Source organism: Scyliorhinus torazame, chromosome 16 (genome assembly GCF_047496885.1).
Source record: "Scyliorhinus torazame isolate Kashiwa2021f chromosome 16, sScyTor2.1, whole genome shotgun sequence".
NCBI classification, from domain to species: Eukaryota; Metazoa; Chordata; class Chondrichthyes; order Carcharhiniformes; family Scyliorhinidae; genus Scyliorhinus; species Scyliorhinus torazame.
In genome coordinates, this window is record NC_092722.1 from 160332452 (window position 1) to 160354542 (window position 22091).

General features: G+C 42.4%; 1 protein-coding gene across 3 annotated transcripts in view; it reads left to right on the plus strand.

Moving 5' to 3' along the window:
- The window catches only part of LOC140393178 (arginyl-tRNA--protein transferase 1), a 342882-nt gene that overhangs the window by 194855 nt on the left and 125936 nt on the right, over positions 1 to 22091 (plus strand). For all 3 annotated transcript variants that reach the window (XM_072479318.1, XM_072479324.1, XM_072479323.1), the window contains one exon: positions 5285 to 5384. In XM_072479318.1, the coding sequence (XP_072335419.1) occupies positions 5285 to 5384 (100 nt within the window). The remainder of the gene's footprint in view (positions 1 to 5284; positions 5385 to 22091) is intronic.

Here is a 22091-nt window from a genome sequence, read left to right on the forward strand (position 1 = left end):
TTAAACCCTCCCGTGTGACACTAGCAAACCTCGCGGCCAGGATATTTATGCCTCTCCGGTTTAGATGCAACCCGTCCTTCTTATACAGGTCACACCTGCCCCGGAAGAGCTCCCAGTGGTCCAGATAATGGAAACCCTCCCTCCTACACCAGCTGTTTAGCCACGTGTTTATCTGCTCTATCTTCCTATTTCTAGCCTCACTGGCACGTGGCACAGGGAGTAATCCCGAGATTACAACCCTCGAGGTCCTGTCTTTTAACTTTCTGCCTAGCTCCCTGAACACCTGCTGCAGGACCTCATGCCCCTTCCTGCCTATGTCGTTAGTACCAATATGTACAACGACCTCTGCCTGTTTGCCCTCCCCCTTCAGGATGCCCTCTACCCGTTCGGAGACATCCTGGACCCTGGCACCAGGGAGGCAACACACCATCCTGGAGTCTCTTTCACGTCCACAGAAGCGCCTATCTGTGCCCCTGACTATAGAGTCCCCTATTACTATTACTCTTCTGCGCTTTGACCCTCCCTTCTGAACATCAGAGCCAGCCGTGGTGCCACTGCTCTGGCTGCTGCTGTTTTCCCCTGATAGGCTATCCCCCCGACAGTATCCAAAGGGGTATATCTGTTCGAGAGGGGGACAACCACAGGGGATTCCTGCACTGACTGCCTGCCCTTTCTGGTGGTCACCCATTTCTCTGCCTGCACCTTGGGTGTGACCACATTTACACAACTGCGATCTCTGACGCTTTCCGCCACCTGCATGCTCTTAAGTGCATCCAATTGCTGCTCCAACCGAACCATGCGGTCTGTGGGGAGCTCCAGTTGGGTGCACTTTCTGCAGATGAAGCCATCCGGGACGCTGGAAGCCTCCCGGACCTGCCACAGCTCACAGTCAGAGCACAGCACCCCTCTAACTGACATTGCGTCAATTAATTAAAATTAAAATTAAAATTTGTCTTTTTTTTAAATATTTTTTTTTATATTTCAAAGTTACTGTCAACTATCTGTTTCCTAGCACTAGATTTCTAATAGAAATGCGATAGCTAACTATAGTACTCTCCGATCTCTGGCTTAGATATCCCTCTAAATTATAATTAAGTTATTATGTTTAATTAGTTACCAAATACTCAAATTTTTTTTAAATTTAGGTAGAATCCCAACCAGCCACTCTGGCCACAGCTTTTCTGTGATGTCACTTCAGTTTCCCCCCGACACACACAATTTGAAAAAAGGTATAAAAGTAAAGATAAGTAAAAATCACTTACTTACCTTCTTACCTTCTGAGTGTCTTAGATGTTCTCAGGTTCTCTCGCTGACAGAGACTGCTCCTCCACCTCCGAACCTTGACCTGCACAATGCTAATAATATAATAATAATATAATATGGCACTTACCTTACACCAATGGGTCTTATTATTAGGTTAGAGGAGGAGGGCGGGTGGGAGACACTACACGTGAGTGTCTCGGGTTTCCTCTCCACCAGAATTTATTGGTTGGGTGCGGGGGGGGACTTCCCAGAGGTCCGCGGGTCGAACTTCCGGTTCCCGCCTTATATAAAAACGAATAAAACAGAAAAGAAGAACAGACACGGGACCAGGTAAGGCTTTTTAAAGTAAGTACTCACCTCCCAGAAGGCCCCTGCGCACCGCTGCCGCCGAAATCCAAAGGGCTGCTCCTGTAAAGGTAAGTGGTTTTAAAGTCGCTACTCACCTCCCAGAGGGCCCCTGCGCACCGCTGCTGCCGAAATCCAAAGGGCTGCTCCTGTAAAGGTAAGTGGTTTTAAAGTCGCTACTCACCTCCCAGAGGGCCCCTGCGCACCGCTGCCGCCGAAATCCAAAGGGCTGCTCCTGTAAAGGTAAGTGGTTTTCAAGTCGCTACTCACCTCCCAGAGGGCCCCTGCGCACCGCTGCCGCCGAAATCCAAAGGGCTGCTCCTGTAAAGGTAAGTGGTTTTAAAGTCGCTACTCACCTCCCAGAGGGCCCCTGCGCACCATGTCCACTCCATCAAAGTTGATTTTGCAGGAGTTATGGCTGAATGCTTGTGGAGCTGGCTTCAAGGGCACCAGCATATGTTTGAAGGTCTTCCCATTGAATCCAGAAGGTGCAATGAAGGCATTGCTAATAGAATTTCACTAACGCTCTTGTTTGTCACTGATATACAGTCACTGTCTCACAGGACAGAAGTGTGCACTAGGACTTCTGTTTACTTGCAGATGTCCTTGTTGTCAGACACTTGATGCTGTAGTTTGTAGAAAGTTGATCTGATGTTGGACCTCTTCATCAATGGTGGCTTTTTGAGGGGGGTGGCTGCCAACGTATTTTTCCCCTTATTCTTCCCTGGAATATGGACTTCGCTGGTAAGGCCAGCAATTGTTGCCCATCCTTAATTGTCCTTGAATTGAGTGACTTGCTTCCATTTATTTAATTTCTTTTTTAAATTTAGAGTACCCAATTCTTTTTTTTCTCCAAGCAAGGGGCAATTTAGCGTGGCCAATTCACCTATCCTGCACATCTTTTTGGGTTGTGGAGGTGAGACCCACGCAGACACGGGGAGAATGTGCAAACTCCACATGGGACAGTGACCTGGGGCCGGGATCGAACCTGGATCCTTGGCGCTGTGAGGCAGCAGTGCTAACCACATCGCCACTGTGCCACCCCATTTATTTAATTTTATTATGTTGGCCCGTGGACCCATAATCAGGATGCACCTTTAAGCAGAAGACTCACAGTTGTAATTGTCTGCTTGCCAGGACACTGCATTCCCAGGTTTTGTATTATCGAAAGGAGAAACCAAAATCTTCGGCACCAAATGGATCTTCGGAACCTGCTTTTAAGGGAGTCAGTTCCTTTGATTAACTGGCAACCTGGTAGATTGGCCAGGGACAGTGTTCTGGCTGACAACGGTCAGTGATTGATTCCTGTGTGACGCTTTCTGAGAGAACTTAGCAGAAGTGTTTAGACCTTGGAAGTAAAAGGAACATGCTCTATTCTGAAAGCAGCGTGTGCTTGCCACATCCTTTGCTGTGAACCTGAAATGATGCTGAGTCTGCAGTGAAGGTAGACAACCTTGCCAGAGAATACCATCTCAAGCCTGGGAGGAATAAGTACCAAAACGAAAGCCTGAACTTCAGAAACACATTGACTGGAAGTCATCCTAGTGCAACAAAGATCCTCATTCTTTTATTTATATTTATACTTTATTTCCCTTCCCACTCTTTCCGTGTGTGTGTGTGTATATATATATATATATATATATATATATAATATATATAGAGAGAGAGAGTGGGTGAATTTGAAAGGGGAGGTGGTTGCGATAGGGGTATTATCATAGATTATCATAGAATTTACAGTGCAGAAGGAGGCCATTGGAAAGAGCACCCTACTTAAGCCCACACCTCCACCCTATCCCCACAACCCAGTAACCCCACCCAACACTAAGGGCAATTTTGGACACTAAGGGCAATTTATCATGGCCAATCCACCTAACCTGCACATCCTTGGACTGTGGGAGGAAACCGGAGCACCCGGAGGAAACCCACGCACACACGGGGAGGATGTGCAGACTCCGCACAGACAGTGACCCAAGCCGGAATCGAACCTGGGACCCTGGAGCTGTGAAGCAATTGTGCTATCCACAATGCTACCGTGCTGCCCTATTAGATAGTCTGTTACATTTTCTGTCTGTTTAATTACAATACTGTCCATAATAAAAGTTTGCTTGTGTTCTAAAGTTACAAACCTGCTGACTGTAGTTTATTGGGCTCAACCAAATATCTTGGGTATTTTAAATAAAATGTAATTTCACCTGTGTCCTCGCTGCGGGTCAAGTGGGACAACTGACTGTGCGCTGTCCCAGGGTGTTATGACAAGAGGGCAATTAAGAGTCAACCATGTTGCTGTAGATCTAGAGTGATACGTAGGCCAGACCAGGTAAGAACGGTACATTCGCTTTACTAAAGGATATTAATGAGCCAGATGATAGTTGCCATGGCCCCCATTTCTGAGACTAGCCTTTCATTCCAGATTTCTATTAATTGAATTTAAATTCCGCCAACTACCATGGTGGAATTTTATCCCATGTCCCTCGAGCATTAGCCTGCATTACTAATCCAGTGATGTTACCACTACACATTTCTGCTCAACATATTTGCATAAATGTTATATTGATAGGACCGATTCTGTTCCAGTTCTTCTCCTCCACTAAATTTTGTAGAAATAATAAAAATGCAAAGTTTTCTGGGTAATAAATAGAGTTTGTGTAATTCACCACCTATAACAGCAACTGTGTGCACTGTACAAAACTGTGATTGTCAGCACAATCGCCCGAACGTGCTTGAACTCTCTATTTTGGGAATACTGAAGCTCCCTGGATCCTGCCAAAATTCCATCCAGCTAACCCTTTCTAATTCAGAATTCATAATAAAGTTTAATCTCTTTCATTTAAATTTATTAATTCAAATTATCACTTACTTTTATCACTAAATTTGCACTTGGCTGTGTTTTGTTCCACAGCTTAGTTCAATTCTTTCAGCAGAAAGCTGCTTTGAGGTATTACGAGAGCATTGTATTCTATTGGTTTAGTATAGAAAATGCTAATTGAATGGATTTCTAAGACAGGTTGGAGCAACTCAAAATTTAATTTTAAAACATTGGTATTTCTCCTTTTCTTTATCTATATGTAGTACTTAAATTGTCCATGATTAATACAGTTTTTCATTATTTTCCTTCCATTCAGTACAAGTGTATATATAACCTAAATTCAAAGATTCTGCAGAAGAGATAACCTTGTACTTCTATTCGTGCAGGTTGTGTATTTGCATATGAATTGGCTCTGCAGCCTGAAAACTCTTTCCTTTGCTTGTTAAAGACCAAAGGAGGAACATGCCCTAATTCTTACTTGTTTTGCTGTGTTTTCCCAGCTGGGGATGATGGTAGGCACTGATCTCTGTTTTTAAAAAAAATAGGATGCATGAATATTAACCAGAAACTGCTAAATAGGGCCTTTAATCACAGGCTCTTTGAATTTCAGATCAGGCACTTAAAAAGATGAGATGGTGGCAGAATAGAGGCTTCAAGTGTTGCTTGAGATGATTTTCTGAATGCAGTCCCCTTTCTAAATTGGCACATTCTTGTTGTTTTCCATTCTCCTTGTATCATGAGGGTGGATGAGAAAGAATGAGATTTAAAATGCTGAACAGGGAAGAAATATAATACATGGATGACTCTAACATTGCTTTTGGTGAATTTAAATGCTATATTAATTTTAGTATTTTATGTTGTTCATTCTAGGGAAATTGCTTTTACAACTCAGCTACAGAAGACAGTTCCCAATCTCCGTTATTATTATATGGGCTTCTACATCCACTCATGCCCCAAGATGAAGTACAAGGTAATTAAAATTGTTTTGTTTAGTTCTATTGTCACAAAATTATTTCATGATGTTTGAAAATAAATTAGTATATTTCATCTAAATTCAACACCCTACAAGTAGGGATATATTTTACAAACGTGTGTAATGGGATATTTCATTATATTTTGACATGAGATGCTCCAGCTATGCACAAAACAAAGTCACTAAATACTGGGTTCTCCACGTGGCTAAGAAATGTAAATACAGTTTGGTGCCAAAATTCTCTGATATTTTGAAGGAGAGTGATCATGTGACATTGAGAGTGGTGGAGGGTTTCTGAAATTGGCTCTCGTGCCCATTTTTGGAGTTCTGAATGCTGGAATGATTGCGGCTGCAGGGCGCCCACATACTTTGGATGTAAAGTATGCCAGCTGCCATCTTGGTAAAGGAATTGGCACGCCAAGGTTAATATCCACCCTAAGCGTGTAGACTAAGTCGATCATGATGTCAACCGGCATGCAATGCTGCTCTAGGGCTGCTATCTTGGAACTACATGTTTTGCTGACAGAGCCGAAAGATGTTTTGAGTCATTTTTAGGCCAGTTTTAAGATAATTCAACTAACTTTCAGTGAATTATGTTAACATAGCTCGTTACAACCATCTTGGGTTCAGCAAGTGACTTAAAAGACATCTTAGAATAGATTTTTCTATTTATGGGTTAGCAAAGACAATGTATATTCGTAATATTTAATATATTTGGTTTAGCTGTTGAAGCACTGTAGAGGTAGTGCCTATAACTGTGATAACGTACTAAAACACATGCCAAAAGAAATAGATTAATTTGAAGCAATGTGTCTTGGCAGCAAGCCGCAGAATTAACCCTAATCGGCAGAGCTGTCTCTGAATGTTTGGACTTTTAAGTTTATAGTATTACTTTGGTATTTTTTAAAAAGTCTTTAAGATAAGAATAGTTTCCTAAAACCATTTGTAGGCTCTTTTCATGTTATATTCACTGTAGTGTTATGGGAGAGGTGTTTTCAGAACCCCAAAATGTATCATGGAGTTCAACCAACCTCCCCCTTTAATGGATTGCTGCTTTTGAAGCACACGGCTTGTCCCCAGGTGTGGTATTACAATTATGGACACGTGGTTTTTAACGCAAAACAATGTTTTAGCACAGTGGGCTAAATAGCTGGCTTTTAAAGCAGAACCAGGCAGGCCAGCAGCATGGGTTCAATTCCCGTATTAGCCTCCCCGAACAGGCGCCGGAATTTGGCGACTAGGGGATTTTCACAGTAACTTCATTTGAAGTCTACTTGTGACACTGAGCGATTTTAATTTCATTGAATGATGGTACAGGGGTATCTTTGAGTGTCATTTAGGGCAGCACGGTAGCATGGGGGTTAGCACAATTGCATCACAGCTCCAGGGTCCCAGGTTTGATTCCCCGCTGGGTCACTGTCTGTGCAGAGTCTGCACGTTCTTCCCGTGTCTGCGTGGGTTTCCTCCGGGTGCTCCGGTTTCCTCCCACAGTCCAAAGATGTGCAGGTTAGGTGGATTGGCCAAGCTAAATTGCCCTTAGTGTCCAAAATTGCCCTTAGTGCTGGGTGGGGTTACTGGGTTATGGGGATAGGGTGGAGGTGTGGACTTGGGTAGGGTGCTCTTTCCAAGAGCCGGTGCAGACCCGATGGGCCGAATGGCCTCCTTCTGCATTGTAAATTCTATGTAATGTTTATTCCATAAACTCAACTTAACCTTTAAAATAAACATTGGATCACTTAACACCCCTTACTTCAAAGATAACCCCGAAACTAATACAACACTAAATAATCCCTCAAAATGTTCCTTTAAACATCCTTTAACAACAGACATGAGGTTACATTCAATATATTTATAGCCTTTGGATTTGCAGACATCCACAGACCAGTTCTGTGTTTTCTTCTTGCAGCTCTTTGCAAAACACACAGACACTCCCAGCTTTCTCCTCAAACTGGCTTTCTCCTTCCAAACAGCACACAGACACTCCCAGCTTTCTCCTCAAACTGGCTTTCTCCTTCCAAGCAGCACACAACCACTCCCAGCTTTCTCCTCAAACTGGCTTTCTCCTTTCAAGCATCTCACAGCAAACCAGCCAGGCACCTTTTAGCTGCTCTCTCCCAAAACTGAAACTAAAACTTCAAAATGGCTGATCTAAAGCCCAGCTCCACCCACACTCTGACATCACTGCATTTCCTAAAGGTACATTGCTTAAACATCCATTTCTTAAAGGTACTCTCACATGACAGTAGTAAGCTAACAATGTCAAGAAGTTATTTTGTACGAAAAGTGGGATAAAGAAGCCATTTTGTGCTATATATTGGACAAAAGAAATATCATTTTATATTCCCTAATCAATGACTGTATAATTAGTAAACAACCAGAAATAGTTGAGTGGCTAAATAGTGTATTTCAATTAAGTTCTGACTGAAGAATTCGTAATTAATCATGAGTAGTTATGTTGTTATGGTAGGGTTATATTCAAAGGTCTGTCAGCTTGTTTTCGTAGAATCATAGAATTTACAGTGCAGAAGGAGGCCATTCGGCCCATCGAGTCTGCACTGGCCCTTGGAAAGAGCACCCTACCCAAGCCCAGACCTCCACTCTATCACCGTAACCCAGTAGCCCCACCCAACCATTTTGGTCACTAAGGACAATTTAGAATAGCAAATCCCCCTAACCTGCACATCTTTGGACTGTGAGAGGACACCGGAGTACCCAGAGGAAACTCACGCAGACACTGGGAGAACGTGCAGACTCCGCACAGACAGTGACCCAAGACGGGAATCGAACCTGGGACCCTGGAGCTGTGAAGCAATTGTGCTAACCACTGTGCTACCCTGCTGTTTTTAAATATATGAATTGGCCATTTCAATTTCTGCCTGTGGCGACAACATCAAATCAGGTACTATGTGTGATGGGATGCTAACTGAGCATCGCTCTGGCCTTGATTCAGCACACAGTGAAGAAGGGAAATTATATGTTGGCCTTCATAGTGAGAGAATTCGAGTACAGGAGCAGGGATGTCTTGCTGCAATTATACAGGGCCTTGGTAGAACCACCCTTGGAATACTGTGTGCAGTTTTGTTCTCCTTATCTGAGGAAGGATGTTCATGCTATCGTGGGAGTACAGCAAAGGTTTACCATACTGATTCCTAGGATAGCAGGACTTCGGCAGCACGGTAGCACAAGTGGATAGCACTGTGGCTTCACAGCGCCAGGCTCCCAGGTTCGATACCCCGCTGGGTCACTGTCTGTGTGGAGTCAGCACGTTCTCCCTGTGTCTGTGTGGGTTTCCTCCGGGTGCTCCGGTTTCCTCCCACAGTCCAAAGACGTGCAGGTTAGGTGAATTGGCCATGATAAATTGCCCTTAGTGTCCAAAAAGGTTAGATGGGGTTATTGGATTATGGGGATAGGTTGGAAGTGAGGGCTTAAGTGGGCCGGTGCAGACTCGATGGGCCGAATGGCTCCTTCTGCACTGTATGTTCTATGTTTCTAAAATATGAGGAGAGCTTAAGTCATTTAGGATTATATTCGCTCGAGTTTAGAAGGATGAGGGGGGATCTCATAGAAACCTATAAAATTCTAACAGGACTAGACAGGGTACATGCAGGAAGGATGTTCCCGATGGTGGGTATGCCCAGAACCAGGGGTCACAGTCTGAGGATTTGGGGCAGACCATTTAGGATAAAGATGAGGATAAATTTCTTCACCCAGAGAGTGGTGAGCCTGTGGAATTTATTACCACAGGAAGTAGTTGAGGCTAAAACATTATATGTTTTCAAGTAGCAGATAGATTATAGCACTTGGGGCAAAGGGGATCAAAGGATATGGGAGAAAAGCGGAGTTATGCTATTGAGTTAGATGATCAAATGAATGGTGGAGCAGGCTTGTAGGGCGGAACGGCTTGCTCCTGCTCCTAGTTTCTATATTTCTAAGTCAACGTTGAGAAAGGCAGTACATAATTCTGGAGTCAAATAAGAAAAACTGTGAAAGCTACATTGTTCCTTAGATTGACAATGTATGCAGGTGGCTAAAATCCAGTGAAAGTAATTCAACAATGAAACTGAGCAATTGTAAAATTACAACAGACCTAATTCAAAATGCGGTCATGGTGACTTTGTGGCTAGAAGTAGAGGTTCCTGAGACATCTTTGCTAACTGGTATCATATCAGAAAGGATAAATGTATCCTCTCTCTGGCATCTTCCGGGGACGGGTGGTGAATTTGAAGAACTGGTCACTCTCAGGTCCCCCTAAGTCTGCAAATCATGCTATTTGTGATTTGAAAGAATTGAGTGAGTTAAGTATTTAAACTTCACCTTCTATACTATATTTCATAATTCACATCTATTCAATCTAGAATTTATGTTTCAGCTGTCTTATGTATTACTTTATTGTTCCATATTCAAATAAACCTTTTGATTTTGCCATGGAAGCCTCATGGTCTCATCATAATAGAAGTCTTAATTATGATTAAAAGCCTCAGAAAAGGAAATCAGGTGCTGGATTCTCCGCACCCCAATGCTGAAATCTCGCCGGCGCCGGGGCGGAGAATCCATTTCCCTGCATGGAATCAGGACCGTCACCGGTTCCCTGATTCTCCGGGCCATATCGCCTACCTGCGGCCATTGCTGGAGGCCCGCCCCGCCATTATCCGCCCCCGACGGACGGACGGTCTGGGTTAGGCGCGCGGCCGAATGGGGGCACTGTGTTTAAGAACCAGCTCCGTGGTCTGAGTCCGCCATGGAACACGGCGCAGTAGTGCAGGGGCCCATATCTGCAGCAAAAGCTGCTAGTTTTACGATGGTTCACTGCTAGTCCCCTGCATGGCTATGAATATGTGGCCCTTTCATACCAGTTTTTCTGGCTTGAAATGCCATAGTTTTTACAATGGCGTGGGGATCTAGTCCCCAAAACAGAGAATCCAGCCCAGGTGTACTGCATCTACTGGTTTCCCTTTACCTACCCTACTAATTACATCCACAAAATACTACTTAATTTGTTGAATAGGATTTATTTCAGTAAAACCATGTTGACTTGCTCTAACCATAAGAAATAAGACCAGGAGTAGGCCATTCAGTCCTTCGTGCCTGCTCCGCCATTTAATAGGATCATGGCTGATCCAACACTCACTTCTGTAACCCTTAATTCCCCGACTGATTAAAAACTGATTGATCTCAGCCTTGAAAATGTTCAAGGACTCTGCCTCCACAGCTTTCTGGGATAAAGAATTCCAAAGATTCACCACTGTTTGAGAGAAGATATTCTCCCTTAAATCTGTCTCCAATAAGCATTCTCTTATTCTGCACCTGTGCCCTCTGGTCTCCCATGAGTGGAAACATCCTCCCAACATTTACCCTGTCTAACCCCTAGGAATCTTATATGTTTTAATCATATCATCTCTCATTCTGAACTCCAAGGAGTACAGACCTCTTATGGCAGTCCCTCCATAGCTGGGATCATCCTAGTAAACCTCTGTATTGCCTCCATTGATAATATATCTTAATAAAGGGGAGCAAAACTGTACCCAGTATTCTAAATGTGGCCTCACTAGTACCTTGAACAGTTGCAGCAGCACCTCTTTACTTTTATATTCCAGCCCGATTGAAATAAAAGCCAGCATTCCATTTGCCTTACCTATTACCTTCTGCACCTGTAAGCTAGGTTTCTGGATTTCACAAACGAGGACCCCCAAATCCCTTTGTGCTACAGCTTTCTGCAGTCTCTCTCCATTTAAATAAGAATCGGCCTTCTCATTCTTTCTTCCAAAATGTACATTTTCCCGCATTGAATTTCATTTGTCCACTCAACAGCCTGTCAATTTCTCTCTGTAAACTATTCATATGCTCCTTACAACCTGCCTTCCCTCCCACATTTGTATTATCTGCAAATGTAACTACAGTACACTCTTTCCTCCAAACCATTACTATTTATTGTGAAAAGGTGCGGTCCCAGTCCTGATCCCTGTGGCACTTCACTGGTTACTGCCCTCCAACTTGAGAAAGACACCATTACAGCTACTTGCTGCTGCCTGTTAGTTAGCCAATCCTCCATCCATGCTAGAATATTACCTCCACCACCATGAGCTCCTATCCTGCATAGGAGCATTTTGTATGGCACCTTATCAAATGCCTTTCGAAATCCAAATATACATCAACTGAAGGTTCCCCATTATATACTCTGGCTGATACCTCCTCAAAGAACTCTTGTGTAAAGTATTTTTCGACATGATTTCCCATTCATGAAACCATGCCGACTCTGCTTGATCAGATTATGGCGTTCCAAATGCACCGCTACTCTCTCCTTAATAATCTATTCTAATATTTTTCGATTAACTGAAGTTAAACTAACTGGCCTGTACTTACCTGCATTTTGCCTCTTTTTTTGAACAAGAGTACCACATTGACAATTTTCCAATCCTTTGGCACAGTTCTAGGCTGTAGGGCATCAGGTCCCGGGATTTACTTCTCTACAAACCAGTTGTTTCCCGACATGGATGTACTTGCAGGCCTCCCTCTTGGAATTTGGTTTCAGAGACAACAGCTTCAGAGACAACATAGAACAGGACAAGTTGCCAGAAGAGGATTGGAAGGAGAAGAATTCTGAATAGGAGACTGGGTCTGCTCCTGGTATTCAGGAAGCAGTTTCTCAACCTGAATCTGGAAGAGTCAACATATAGCCAGGTTGGGTGGTGGGTTGAATTGTGTTGAGATTTTTGGGGAGGTATCAGATATGGGCTGGTCCCATAAAATCTGCGGCGGTTGGTAACTTTGTCTACTAGAGACAGAAAAGCTAGCTGAGTATTGTGAAATATGTTTGGCCAGTGTTACTGTCATGGTTGAATACTTAGCAGTCGATGTTAAGTGTGTGAGATTTGGGAAGAGGCTTGCAATAGTGTTTATTTTGTTATGGTGAGGTCAAACAAGTGGATGTTCAGTATGAGTTGTGATCGATAGAGATTGTTGATAGATGCATGTTGGGAGGATGGTGTGAATTGAACAGTGTCTGAGGCTTGGTCATGCAGTTAGTAGGGTGTGGCTTCGAAGATTAAGTCACCAACCTTGACCACTCCTGAATTTATTAAACCTCTTGCAGCAGTACATCCAGGTCCTTGGATCTGAACTCATGACATTCATCTTCATGGCTACCTTCTTCTTTCTCCCATTCCCTTTGTATTGTGTGTCTGGAAGGCCTCTTCCGCCTCTTCAGGTGCAAGACATTTCCCCTCCATTCCACCCACTTCACCAGACCTCCAGTTCAGTGCCTCATAACCAGGCAGCACTCTACCATGCTTGTTTTTCTTTGCTGTACAGAAATAATGTCAGCACCTTCAGTAACACGCAGCTCATCCATTTGTCTGTTGTAAGCTAGCTTTAATGAGCACTAACAATACTGGACCTCCTGCTGATGTGTGTCGTCAATGAATACTATGGTTAGTGCTGTTGCAGGCAACAATCATAATGAGCTAGTAGCACAAAGCTGAGGTGTTACCTGCATTACACTGATCAGGAACAGAGTAATTGCACAATGCAATTTGGGGGGTTGGCTGGTTTAGCTCAGTGGGCTAGACAGATGGTTTGTAATGCAGAACAAGGCCAGCAACGCGGGCTCAATTCCCGTACCAGCGTATCCCAACAGGTGCCAGAGTGTGATGACTAGGGGCTTTTCACAGTAACTTCATACTTGTGACAATAGTAGATTATTATTATTATCCAATTTAGGCCCCAATTGTGTCATGAAAGACAAATCTTTATTGGTGCAAGAAAAAAGCGAGAAAAGTGAAGTTTAAGGAATGGCCAGTAAACTCAGCCAGAAGCAAGTTGTGGTCATGCAAGATCTGAGAACACCAATCTGCTCCATTTGCAGTTATTGCTAAATCTTGCCGTTTTCTATTAATGAGGGATGATTTTTCACTTTGTTGGAATTATTGGATTGCAAACCAATTTAAAATTAAGACTATACAAACACACATGAAGATTATTTCTTTCTTGATTAATTTTATTGAAACATAAATGTGTGCCTGTGCTATTGAAATTGTTCATTTCCAAGGGTCATCCCATAACACATATGTGACTGGACCACTTGTCCATTTTTATACTTTTCAAATCAAGTGAATAAAATAACTTGCACTTCATTTAATTTCAGATCGGCAGCTGTGCCTGTGATATACTAAGTAATTTTAATGCTTTCTGTTCGGGTTTGAATTTTAAAAAAATGCTGCTTGTTTATTTCTAAAACCTTCATTTTGTACCAAAGTATTTATGTGTCATAGTGAATGTATTATTCCCTGGTTCTATAGATTTATTTTTGGAGAAAAAAGGCTAATGGCATACCAAGCTGTAATTCGACGTTTTGTCAAACTTTCAATGTCATAGCTGGTGTCATCTGCACTGGTATGAGGCGTTTTGTTGTTAGGAACACAAATGGACTCTAGAGAGTACTAGGAATCTCGTACCAGCAAATTTGGGTGTCTCATTTTCAATATCTTTCAATAGTTTTTAGTTGCAAAGATAAAAACTATGAATACTAACCCATACGTTGTTGAATCTTCATACTTTGGGACTGTTAAGTAAAAATGTGAACTGTTCCAAAATTCTACACTAATATTCTGAATTTTGTACTGCAGAATAATAATATCAATACCCAAGAAAATCATACATTTCAAAATGTTTTTATGCCAACTTGTGAGTGTCTCACTGCTGCCATCTACTTTTAATAGTGCTAGAAGTTGGAAGATTAGATGGACAGCTGTTGATGCATTAAGCGGAAATCATTCAATCCTTCCAATGATTATCTTTCCATCAAATTCGAAGGTGAAAATTATTAAAATCATTGCAGTTTTAATTGGTTGTTTTAACTGGAGAAAGTACAGATGTTTTCAGCTGTGCAGCTGAATGGGTGATTCACCTGAGGAAGGAGCAGTGCTCCGAAAGTTAGTGATTCGAAAGAAACCTATTGGACTTTAACCTGGTGTTGTAAGACTTCTTACTGTGCTCACCCCAGTCTAACACCAGCATCTCCACATCATGGTAAATGGTGGACAGGCTTTGGGGCATCAGGTGTTGGGTTAGTCGCCAACAGATGTCCCAACCTTTGACCTACTTTTGTTGGTATTTATTAGGTTAGTCCAGTTCAGTTTCTGATCAGTGGTCACTCCAGGATGTTGATGGTGGAGGATTCAGTAATGTTATTGTAATTGAATGTCAAGAGGAAATGGTTAGATTCTCCCTTGTTTGAAATGGCCATTGCCTAACATTTATGAGGCGCATCTGTTACTTGCTGCTTATCAGCCCAAACCTGAATGTTTTCAGATCTTGCTGCATATGGTCACAGCAACTGGATGATGCCTTATTATTCACACTAATGGAGATATTTTTTTCTTTTAGGTGAGATAATGATCTGTACAATTCGTGACTTAAGTATTTGGCCATGTCAGTAATAAAGGGTACCTAATGAATTGAGACTTGATTTTTAAACCTGATAGCTCCCTTCTAATGTCACTTCAGGAATTCCACAACCAACAACAGCAGAGATAGGCTATGAGAAAATAAGGAGATACATTCAAAAAGAATAGAAATGTTGCGTTCCAGTAAATTTGTCAGAATGCTTGCAAATCCACACATGTACACTCTCAGAATTTATTTAACTATTTATATACGATGCAATAAAAATGATTTCCTCATTTAAAATTAGGCTCTGGAAGGAAAGTGCAGAAGGGTAAAACCTAAATATATAGTGAAGGAATTGAAAAGAAAAATGCCATCTGAACATAGATCACTAAAAGCTGAATCAGTAAATGTGCCTTTGAAGCATTGGCTACTGAGGGGCCCTGTCTTTATGATCTGGAGGATTATTGCAGTGAGTGTAGGCTGTGTTCAGACTTCATAATGTTTGTTCCAATGCAATAGGAAAATTGCAGACAGTCAGACTATTGGTATTATGGGCCTGAGATATTGCTAACTTTATTGCTAACGTAGTTTGCACATTAACACAATTCATTTAGGAGCTGAACAACTGGTACACAATGGTGCAGTATTTCACATATCCCTATTATATTACTTTAGTTCCTGAAAACAAGTATTTCTTTCGGCAGATGTTCTAGCTGCAATCACGATCCAGACAAAAATTTGGCCAATGTAGATGAAACAATTACAGCCAGTATACTTAGTATGACTTTCAGTAATAATACATAGCCAAATGTCAGTTGTCTGAAACATTAAACAGAGTCATGACAGCAGATTCTAGACAAAGATTTATTTAGCTTAGGTTAGTACAAAGGATCACTAAAGGTTTAGCTTAATTTGAGATACTAAAAGGTAGACTTGTCTGGTTTTGTCATGCGAGAGTACCTTTAAGAAATGGATGTTTAAGCAGTGTACCTTTAAGAAATGGAGCTGATCATATTACTGAAGTGATGTCAGAGGGTGGGGGAGCTGAGCTCACTTCTCCTTTTCTGAGTTTCAGTGTGAGAGGGCAGCTGGGAGTGTGTGTGTTTTGCTGAGAGCTGCAGGAAGAAACACAGAGCTGGTCTGTTGATGTCTGCAATCCAAAGAGTATGGACGCTATTCTCCCCCCCCCCCCCCCCACGCCGGGTGGGAGAATCGCCGGGGTGGCCGCACGAATCGCGCCACGCTGCCCCGACCCCTGCACGCGATTCTCCCAACCCCCCGGAGAAACCAGCGGCGCGCGATTTGCACCGGGCCGCTCGGAGAACTGGTGAGCGGCGATTCTCCGGCCCGGATGGGCCGAGCGGCTGGTATGACACGACAGGTTCCCGCCGGCGCCGTCCACCCCTGGTCGCTGCCGGCGGGAACTCTGCAGGAACAGCCTGTGGGGGAGGGAGGGGGGCTTCTTCACCGGGGTGGCCTCCGATAGGGTCTGGCCCGGATTGGGGCCCACCGATCAGCGGGCTGGCCTCTTTTCCACCCCCCCCCCCGCACCCCCCACCCCCGGGCCTACCTCCTTCCGCGCGCTGCCCTAGAACACCGGCGCCATGTTGTTGAGGGGCCGGCGTGCGTAAGACGTTCCCCGCGCATGCCCAGGATTGGGCTGCCCCAACTGCGCATGCGCGGGTTTGCGCGGCGTTCATTTGGCACCGCGTAAGGACGCTGGAGTGGCGTGAACCGCTCCAGCGCCGTGCTGGCCCCTGTGGGGGCCAGAATAGGTCATGCCCGGGCCTGTTCGCTCCGTCGTGAAACTCAACGGCGTTCACGACGGCGCGAGCACTTGGCCTCCATATCGGAGAATCGCCCCCCAAAAATATATTGAATGTAACCAAATGTGTTATTATTTTTGAAGGTTTGAAGTCTTTTGGATGTTTAAAAGAACAGTCTGAAGGATTATTTAGTGTTGTAGTCTTTTGGGGTTATCTTTGAAGTAATGGGTGTTAAGATATTCAATGTTTGTTTTTAAAAGGTTAACTTGAGTTCATGGAATAAAAATTGCTTTGTTTTAAAAACCATTTGTCCATAATTGCTGTATCACACCTGGAGAGTACGCCGTGTGCTTCCCACACCACAATCTATTAAAAGTTGTGGGTCGGTTGAACTCCATGAAACACTTTGGGGTTCTGTAAACCCGGACCCATAACAGTTTACAGATAACAAAAAGGGATCAGTTATTTTTATTTCCACTGAGTGCAAAATTGGATCAACTGACATGTAGTATATTGTACTTCAAGTTCACTTTAAAAAACAATGTTGTTTTCCAAAACATCCCATTCAAATTTATAAACCATGATATAAAATAACTACATGATTATATATCATGTATTATTTTTTTCACCTTCCCCCCACCCCCAATTTTTCTTCACCCTCTTGATGGTTGCATATGCAAACGGTCTTTCAGTATATTGTTCAAATGGATATTCTATATGTGTGAGCCCAGCTATTGGATGTTGCCAGGCTAACTGACCATGGGGCTCATTGACCATAACTGAACGTGACCCAGACCTCACTCAGTATCAATAAATCCGCATATTCCAGTACAGAGCAATGGGCAGTGATCAATCATCTTCTGTATGTCTACCCTATCAAGCCTATGCCTAATTTAAAGATATCTATTCGATCACTCCTCAGCCTACTCTTTTCTAGGGAAAAGAACTGTACGCTGCTCAGCCTCGTCCTCATCGTTATTACTGCTCGGTTCTGTAATCATTGGTAATCATTGGAACCCTTATTTTGAACCTTCTCCAGTGTCTGCATATCCTTTTTAAAATAGAGACCTGAACTAACTATTTGTTCATAGCACTTCAGCAGTGGTCTAACCAAGGTCCTGTACAAATTTATCACATTTTCTCTGCTTTTCAATTCTTATGAAATGGACCCCAGTGTCTTGCATGTATTCTTTATGGCTTTGTTAGCTTGAATTATTTATGAATGTGTGTCGCTCTTTACAAGGAAAATGTGGCCTCATCATTTCCTTCTAATATGTACCACTTCACATTTGTATCTCCATATTATTTATGTCGGCATTTCTAATCGAAAATTTCATGTAAACATTTCCACATCATCTTCAGTTGAAGCATTAAAATTGCCTTTTGGAAAAATAGTCACCAACCTTTTTCCTCCACATTTCTAAATTTCAAAATGAAGTTGAAAACAAAATTTAAACATTTTCAATTAATCATTTAGATTTCCTTTTAAAGTTTTTTTTTAAAATTTAGAGTACCCAATTCATTTTTTTTTCCAATTAAGGGGCAATTTAGCATAGTCAATCTACCTAGCCTGCACCTCTTTGGGTTGTGCGGGCGAAACCCACGCAAACACGGGGAGAATGTGCAAACTCCACACGGACAGTGACCCAGAGCCGGGATCGAACCTGGGACCTTGGCGCCTTGAGGCATCAGGGCTAACCCACTGCGCCACCGTGCTGCCCCAAATTCCTTTTAAAGTTAGAGTTAAAAGTGATGCTACAGAATTGTGACTGATTTTTTTTCTTCTGTTTGTTTTCAAATGATCTAAAATAATCCAAAACTCTTTTGCACTCTACAGTGATATACCATTGCTCTGGTATCAACTCCAAATCTAGATTTTAAGATATTGGAAGTCATGAATTAAATTACCAATGCATAAAAGGCAAATTTATACATGGATTTAGTGAAATTATGATTTTGTTCCTATTGCCATTCCTCTACGCATGACTAATTGCAGTGAAAAGGGGGCTGTTTAGCACAGGGCTAAATCGCTGGCTTTGAAAGCAGACCAGGCCAGCAGCACGGTTCAATTCCCGTACCAGCCTCCCCGAACAGGCGCCGGAATGTGGCGACTAGGGGCTTTTCACAGTAACTTCATTTGAAGCCTACTTGTAACAATAAGTGATTTTCATTTTTCAAAAGAATTAGTATCAACCAATTAATTGGAAGAAATTTATATTGACGTTAATTGTCAAGAAGGATTTCAATCCCAACTAATCAGTACAAGAATGTCGAAAATTCGAATGAGAATTTTACAGTCCAGTTTGTCCAGAGAGATTACAGTGAAGCCAAACACCAGTTTTTTCCTAAGATATCCACCCTCTGCAACATGCCTTCTTTCATCATCGTTGCTTCTCTTGACCTCTTCTACATTAATTACCCAGCTGTCCTCAAACTTTTAACCACCGAGTCTATGGTCCACTATTCATCACAATATCTCTGTAGCTCTTGATTTCTTCAATGACTCCTTTCTCAGTTCCATTTCCAGAAACTTATACTGGAGGAAACATTGCAATTAAGATGGGATGTGGGTGTCACTGGCTAAGCCAGCATTTATTGCCCATCCCTAATTGTCCTTCAGAAGTTGGTGGTGAGCCTGCTCCGCCATTCATTATTATCATGGCTGATCATTCAACCAGTAGCCTAATTCTGCTTTCCCCTCATCTTTTGATACCCTTTGTCCTAACTGCTATGTCTAACTGCTTCTTGAAAACATAGAGGGCACAATTCTCCGGAGGGATGTCCTGTTTCCCTCACAGAGAGTGAGCCACAAGGCTGCCTGGGGTGAGGTAGCGGCAGCCGTTAGTTCCAGCAGTATCACCAGTGATTGCCTTACTGACTGAACAATCCCTACCACTGACCACATGTCCATTCTCCTTCAGGTCCTCCAGCCCATCTTGGCTGTCCCCCTTTCCTCATATCATCATGGAATCTGTTAGGGGCCAGGGTTTAGAGAAGTTCATGGAGTTCACCTGACCCAAAACTTTTAATAGATTGTGGTATGGGGAGCACACAGCCCACTCTACAGGCATGGTTCTGCAGAAATAGAAAAGTATTTTTTAAAGCAAAACAATGTTTATTCTATGAACTCAAGTTAACCTTTTTGAAACAAACAGTGAACATCTTTGCAACCATCAATTCAAATACAACCCCCAAAGAATACAACACTAAGTAATGCTTAATAACTTCCCAAACAACATCCAGAAGACAGAAGAAACACCTTTCAACAGAAGCACATTAGGTTTACATTCACTACTGAGAACATTTATAGCTCACCTTCCCGCCCCACTTCGTGTCATCTGCAAATTTTATGATATATTTTGTTCCCTCATCTAAATCATTGATATATATTGTGAATAGCTGGTGTCCGAGCACCGATCATACGGTACCCCACTAGTCACTGCTTGCCAATTTGAAAAGACCCGTTAATTCCTACTCTTTGTTTCCTGTCTGCCAACCAGTTTTCTATCCACCTCAATTCAGTACCCCATATCCCATCCACTTTAATTTTACGCACTAATCTCTTATGCGGGGCTTTGTCAAAAACCTTTTGAAAGTCCAAATATACCACATCCACCGGCTCCCGTCATCAACTCTGCTCATTACATCCTTGAGAATTCCAGTAGATTTGTCAAGCATGATTTCCCTTTCATGAATCTATGCTGACTGTCAGATCGTGACACTATTTTCCACGTGATCTGCTGTAAAATCCTTGATAATGGATTCTAGAATTTTCCCCACTACTGACATCAGGCATAATGGTCGATAATTCCGTTTTCTCTCCATCTCCCTTTTTAAATAACCCTACCCTTCAATCTGCAGGAACTGTTCCAGAGCCTATAGAATCCTGGAAGATGACCACCAATGCATCCACTACCTCTAGAGCCATTTCCTTAAGTACTCTGGGATGTAGATTATCAGCCCTGAGGATCTATTAGCCTTTAATCCCATCAGTGTACCCAACACCATTTCTGTACTAATATTGATCTCCTTCAGTTCCTCCCGTGCATATCCCAACATTGCAGCCGTGAACCTCTGCAGCCCATGCAGTGATGATATAAATGTTATCAGTAAATTTTCAATGGGAGGTAATTTAAGGTGGCAGCTGCAAATCTTTCAACAATTTGGTTCTATTTCTGTTCTGTTAGTTTTTCTCTCTGTTGATCCTCACTATGGAACTTTGTCCTGTCTAGTACTTCCTCATTCGTAGGAAATGTTTGAGCCACGCCACTTATTTCTCTTGTGCTCAGTCATTTTGTGTTGCGGTCGTTCAATAGCAGATCAAAAGCCAGGAAGTTAATATTGAGTTCATTAAGGGTAATAAAGAACAGGAGGTTTTAAATATCGTACCACAACTTTGCAATTCACAAAATAATTTAAGATATATTGCTTCATATACTGTCTTGGTAAGCTGAGCCTGGAGCATGGAATGTATTTTATTTAAGAGGTTTTGTCTGCTCTTGGAGCCTTGACCTGTTCAATTTTGTATTGATAGAATTAGAACCATAGAATTCCTATAGTGCAGAAGGAGGCCATTCGACCCATTGAGCCTGCACCGACCCTCTGAAAGGGCATCCTACCTAGGCCCACTCCCCCACCTAACCTGCACATTCTTGGACACTAAGAGACAATTGATCGTGGCCAATCCACAAAACCTGCACATCTTTGGTCTGTGGGAGGAAACCTGAGAACTCCGATAAACCCAAACAGACATGGGGGAAAAAGTGCAAACTCCACATGGTCAGTCAACCAAAGCCAGAATTAAACCCAGGTACCTGGCACTGTGAGAGACCATGCCACCCAAAGAACAAACGAGCACAAATTCTGTTCAGTTAAAACATCACCCTTTTGATCCCCCCAACAATGGTTGTGATGGTTACCTGCAACTTGTAATCATTGGTGGCAACAAATCCATTCGTACTCGATCCAGGCACATTTACTTCATTTATTATCAGGGCCAAGGAACTAGCCTGTAACCTGAAATTCATTGTAGTACCATGACTGTACCTTTTTGAATTTGAAGATGTTGGCATGTAAATATATCTTGTTCCTTGATAGTTTCTGTGGCTGCATTCCAACAAGGCAATAATATGTATTCTGTTTGCAGTAAATAAGTTAGAGAAGCATAGTTTATGTCTCAAATTATAAAAATACCGAATGGTATTTGAAAAATCAATTATATACACTTGATAAAATGCTTTCTAATCTGTCAAAACGGTTTATATCACTTATATAGTTACTCATGATGCAATATTTAAACAAAATCTTGATTTCTTGATGTTTGATAAATTATAAAATGTTGAACAGAAGTGCTATCAAACTAATTTTAGTAAATTATATACATACATTTAATAAAGTCGCGTCAAAAAGGTCAGTGGACACTTGGCTATACAAGAGCATTTTAATGCAATGCAACAAATTATTTTGCTTAAATATCGATGCCTACGGCTTGACGATGTCTCGAGGAATAATTGCAATTGTTCTCCATTCTTCAAAATAGTTTGATGCTGATTGC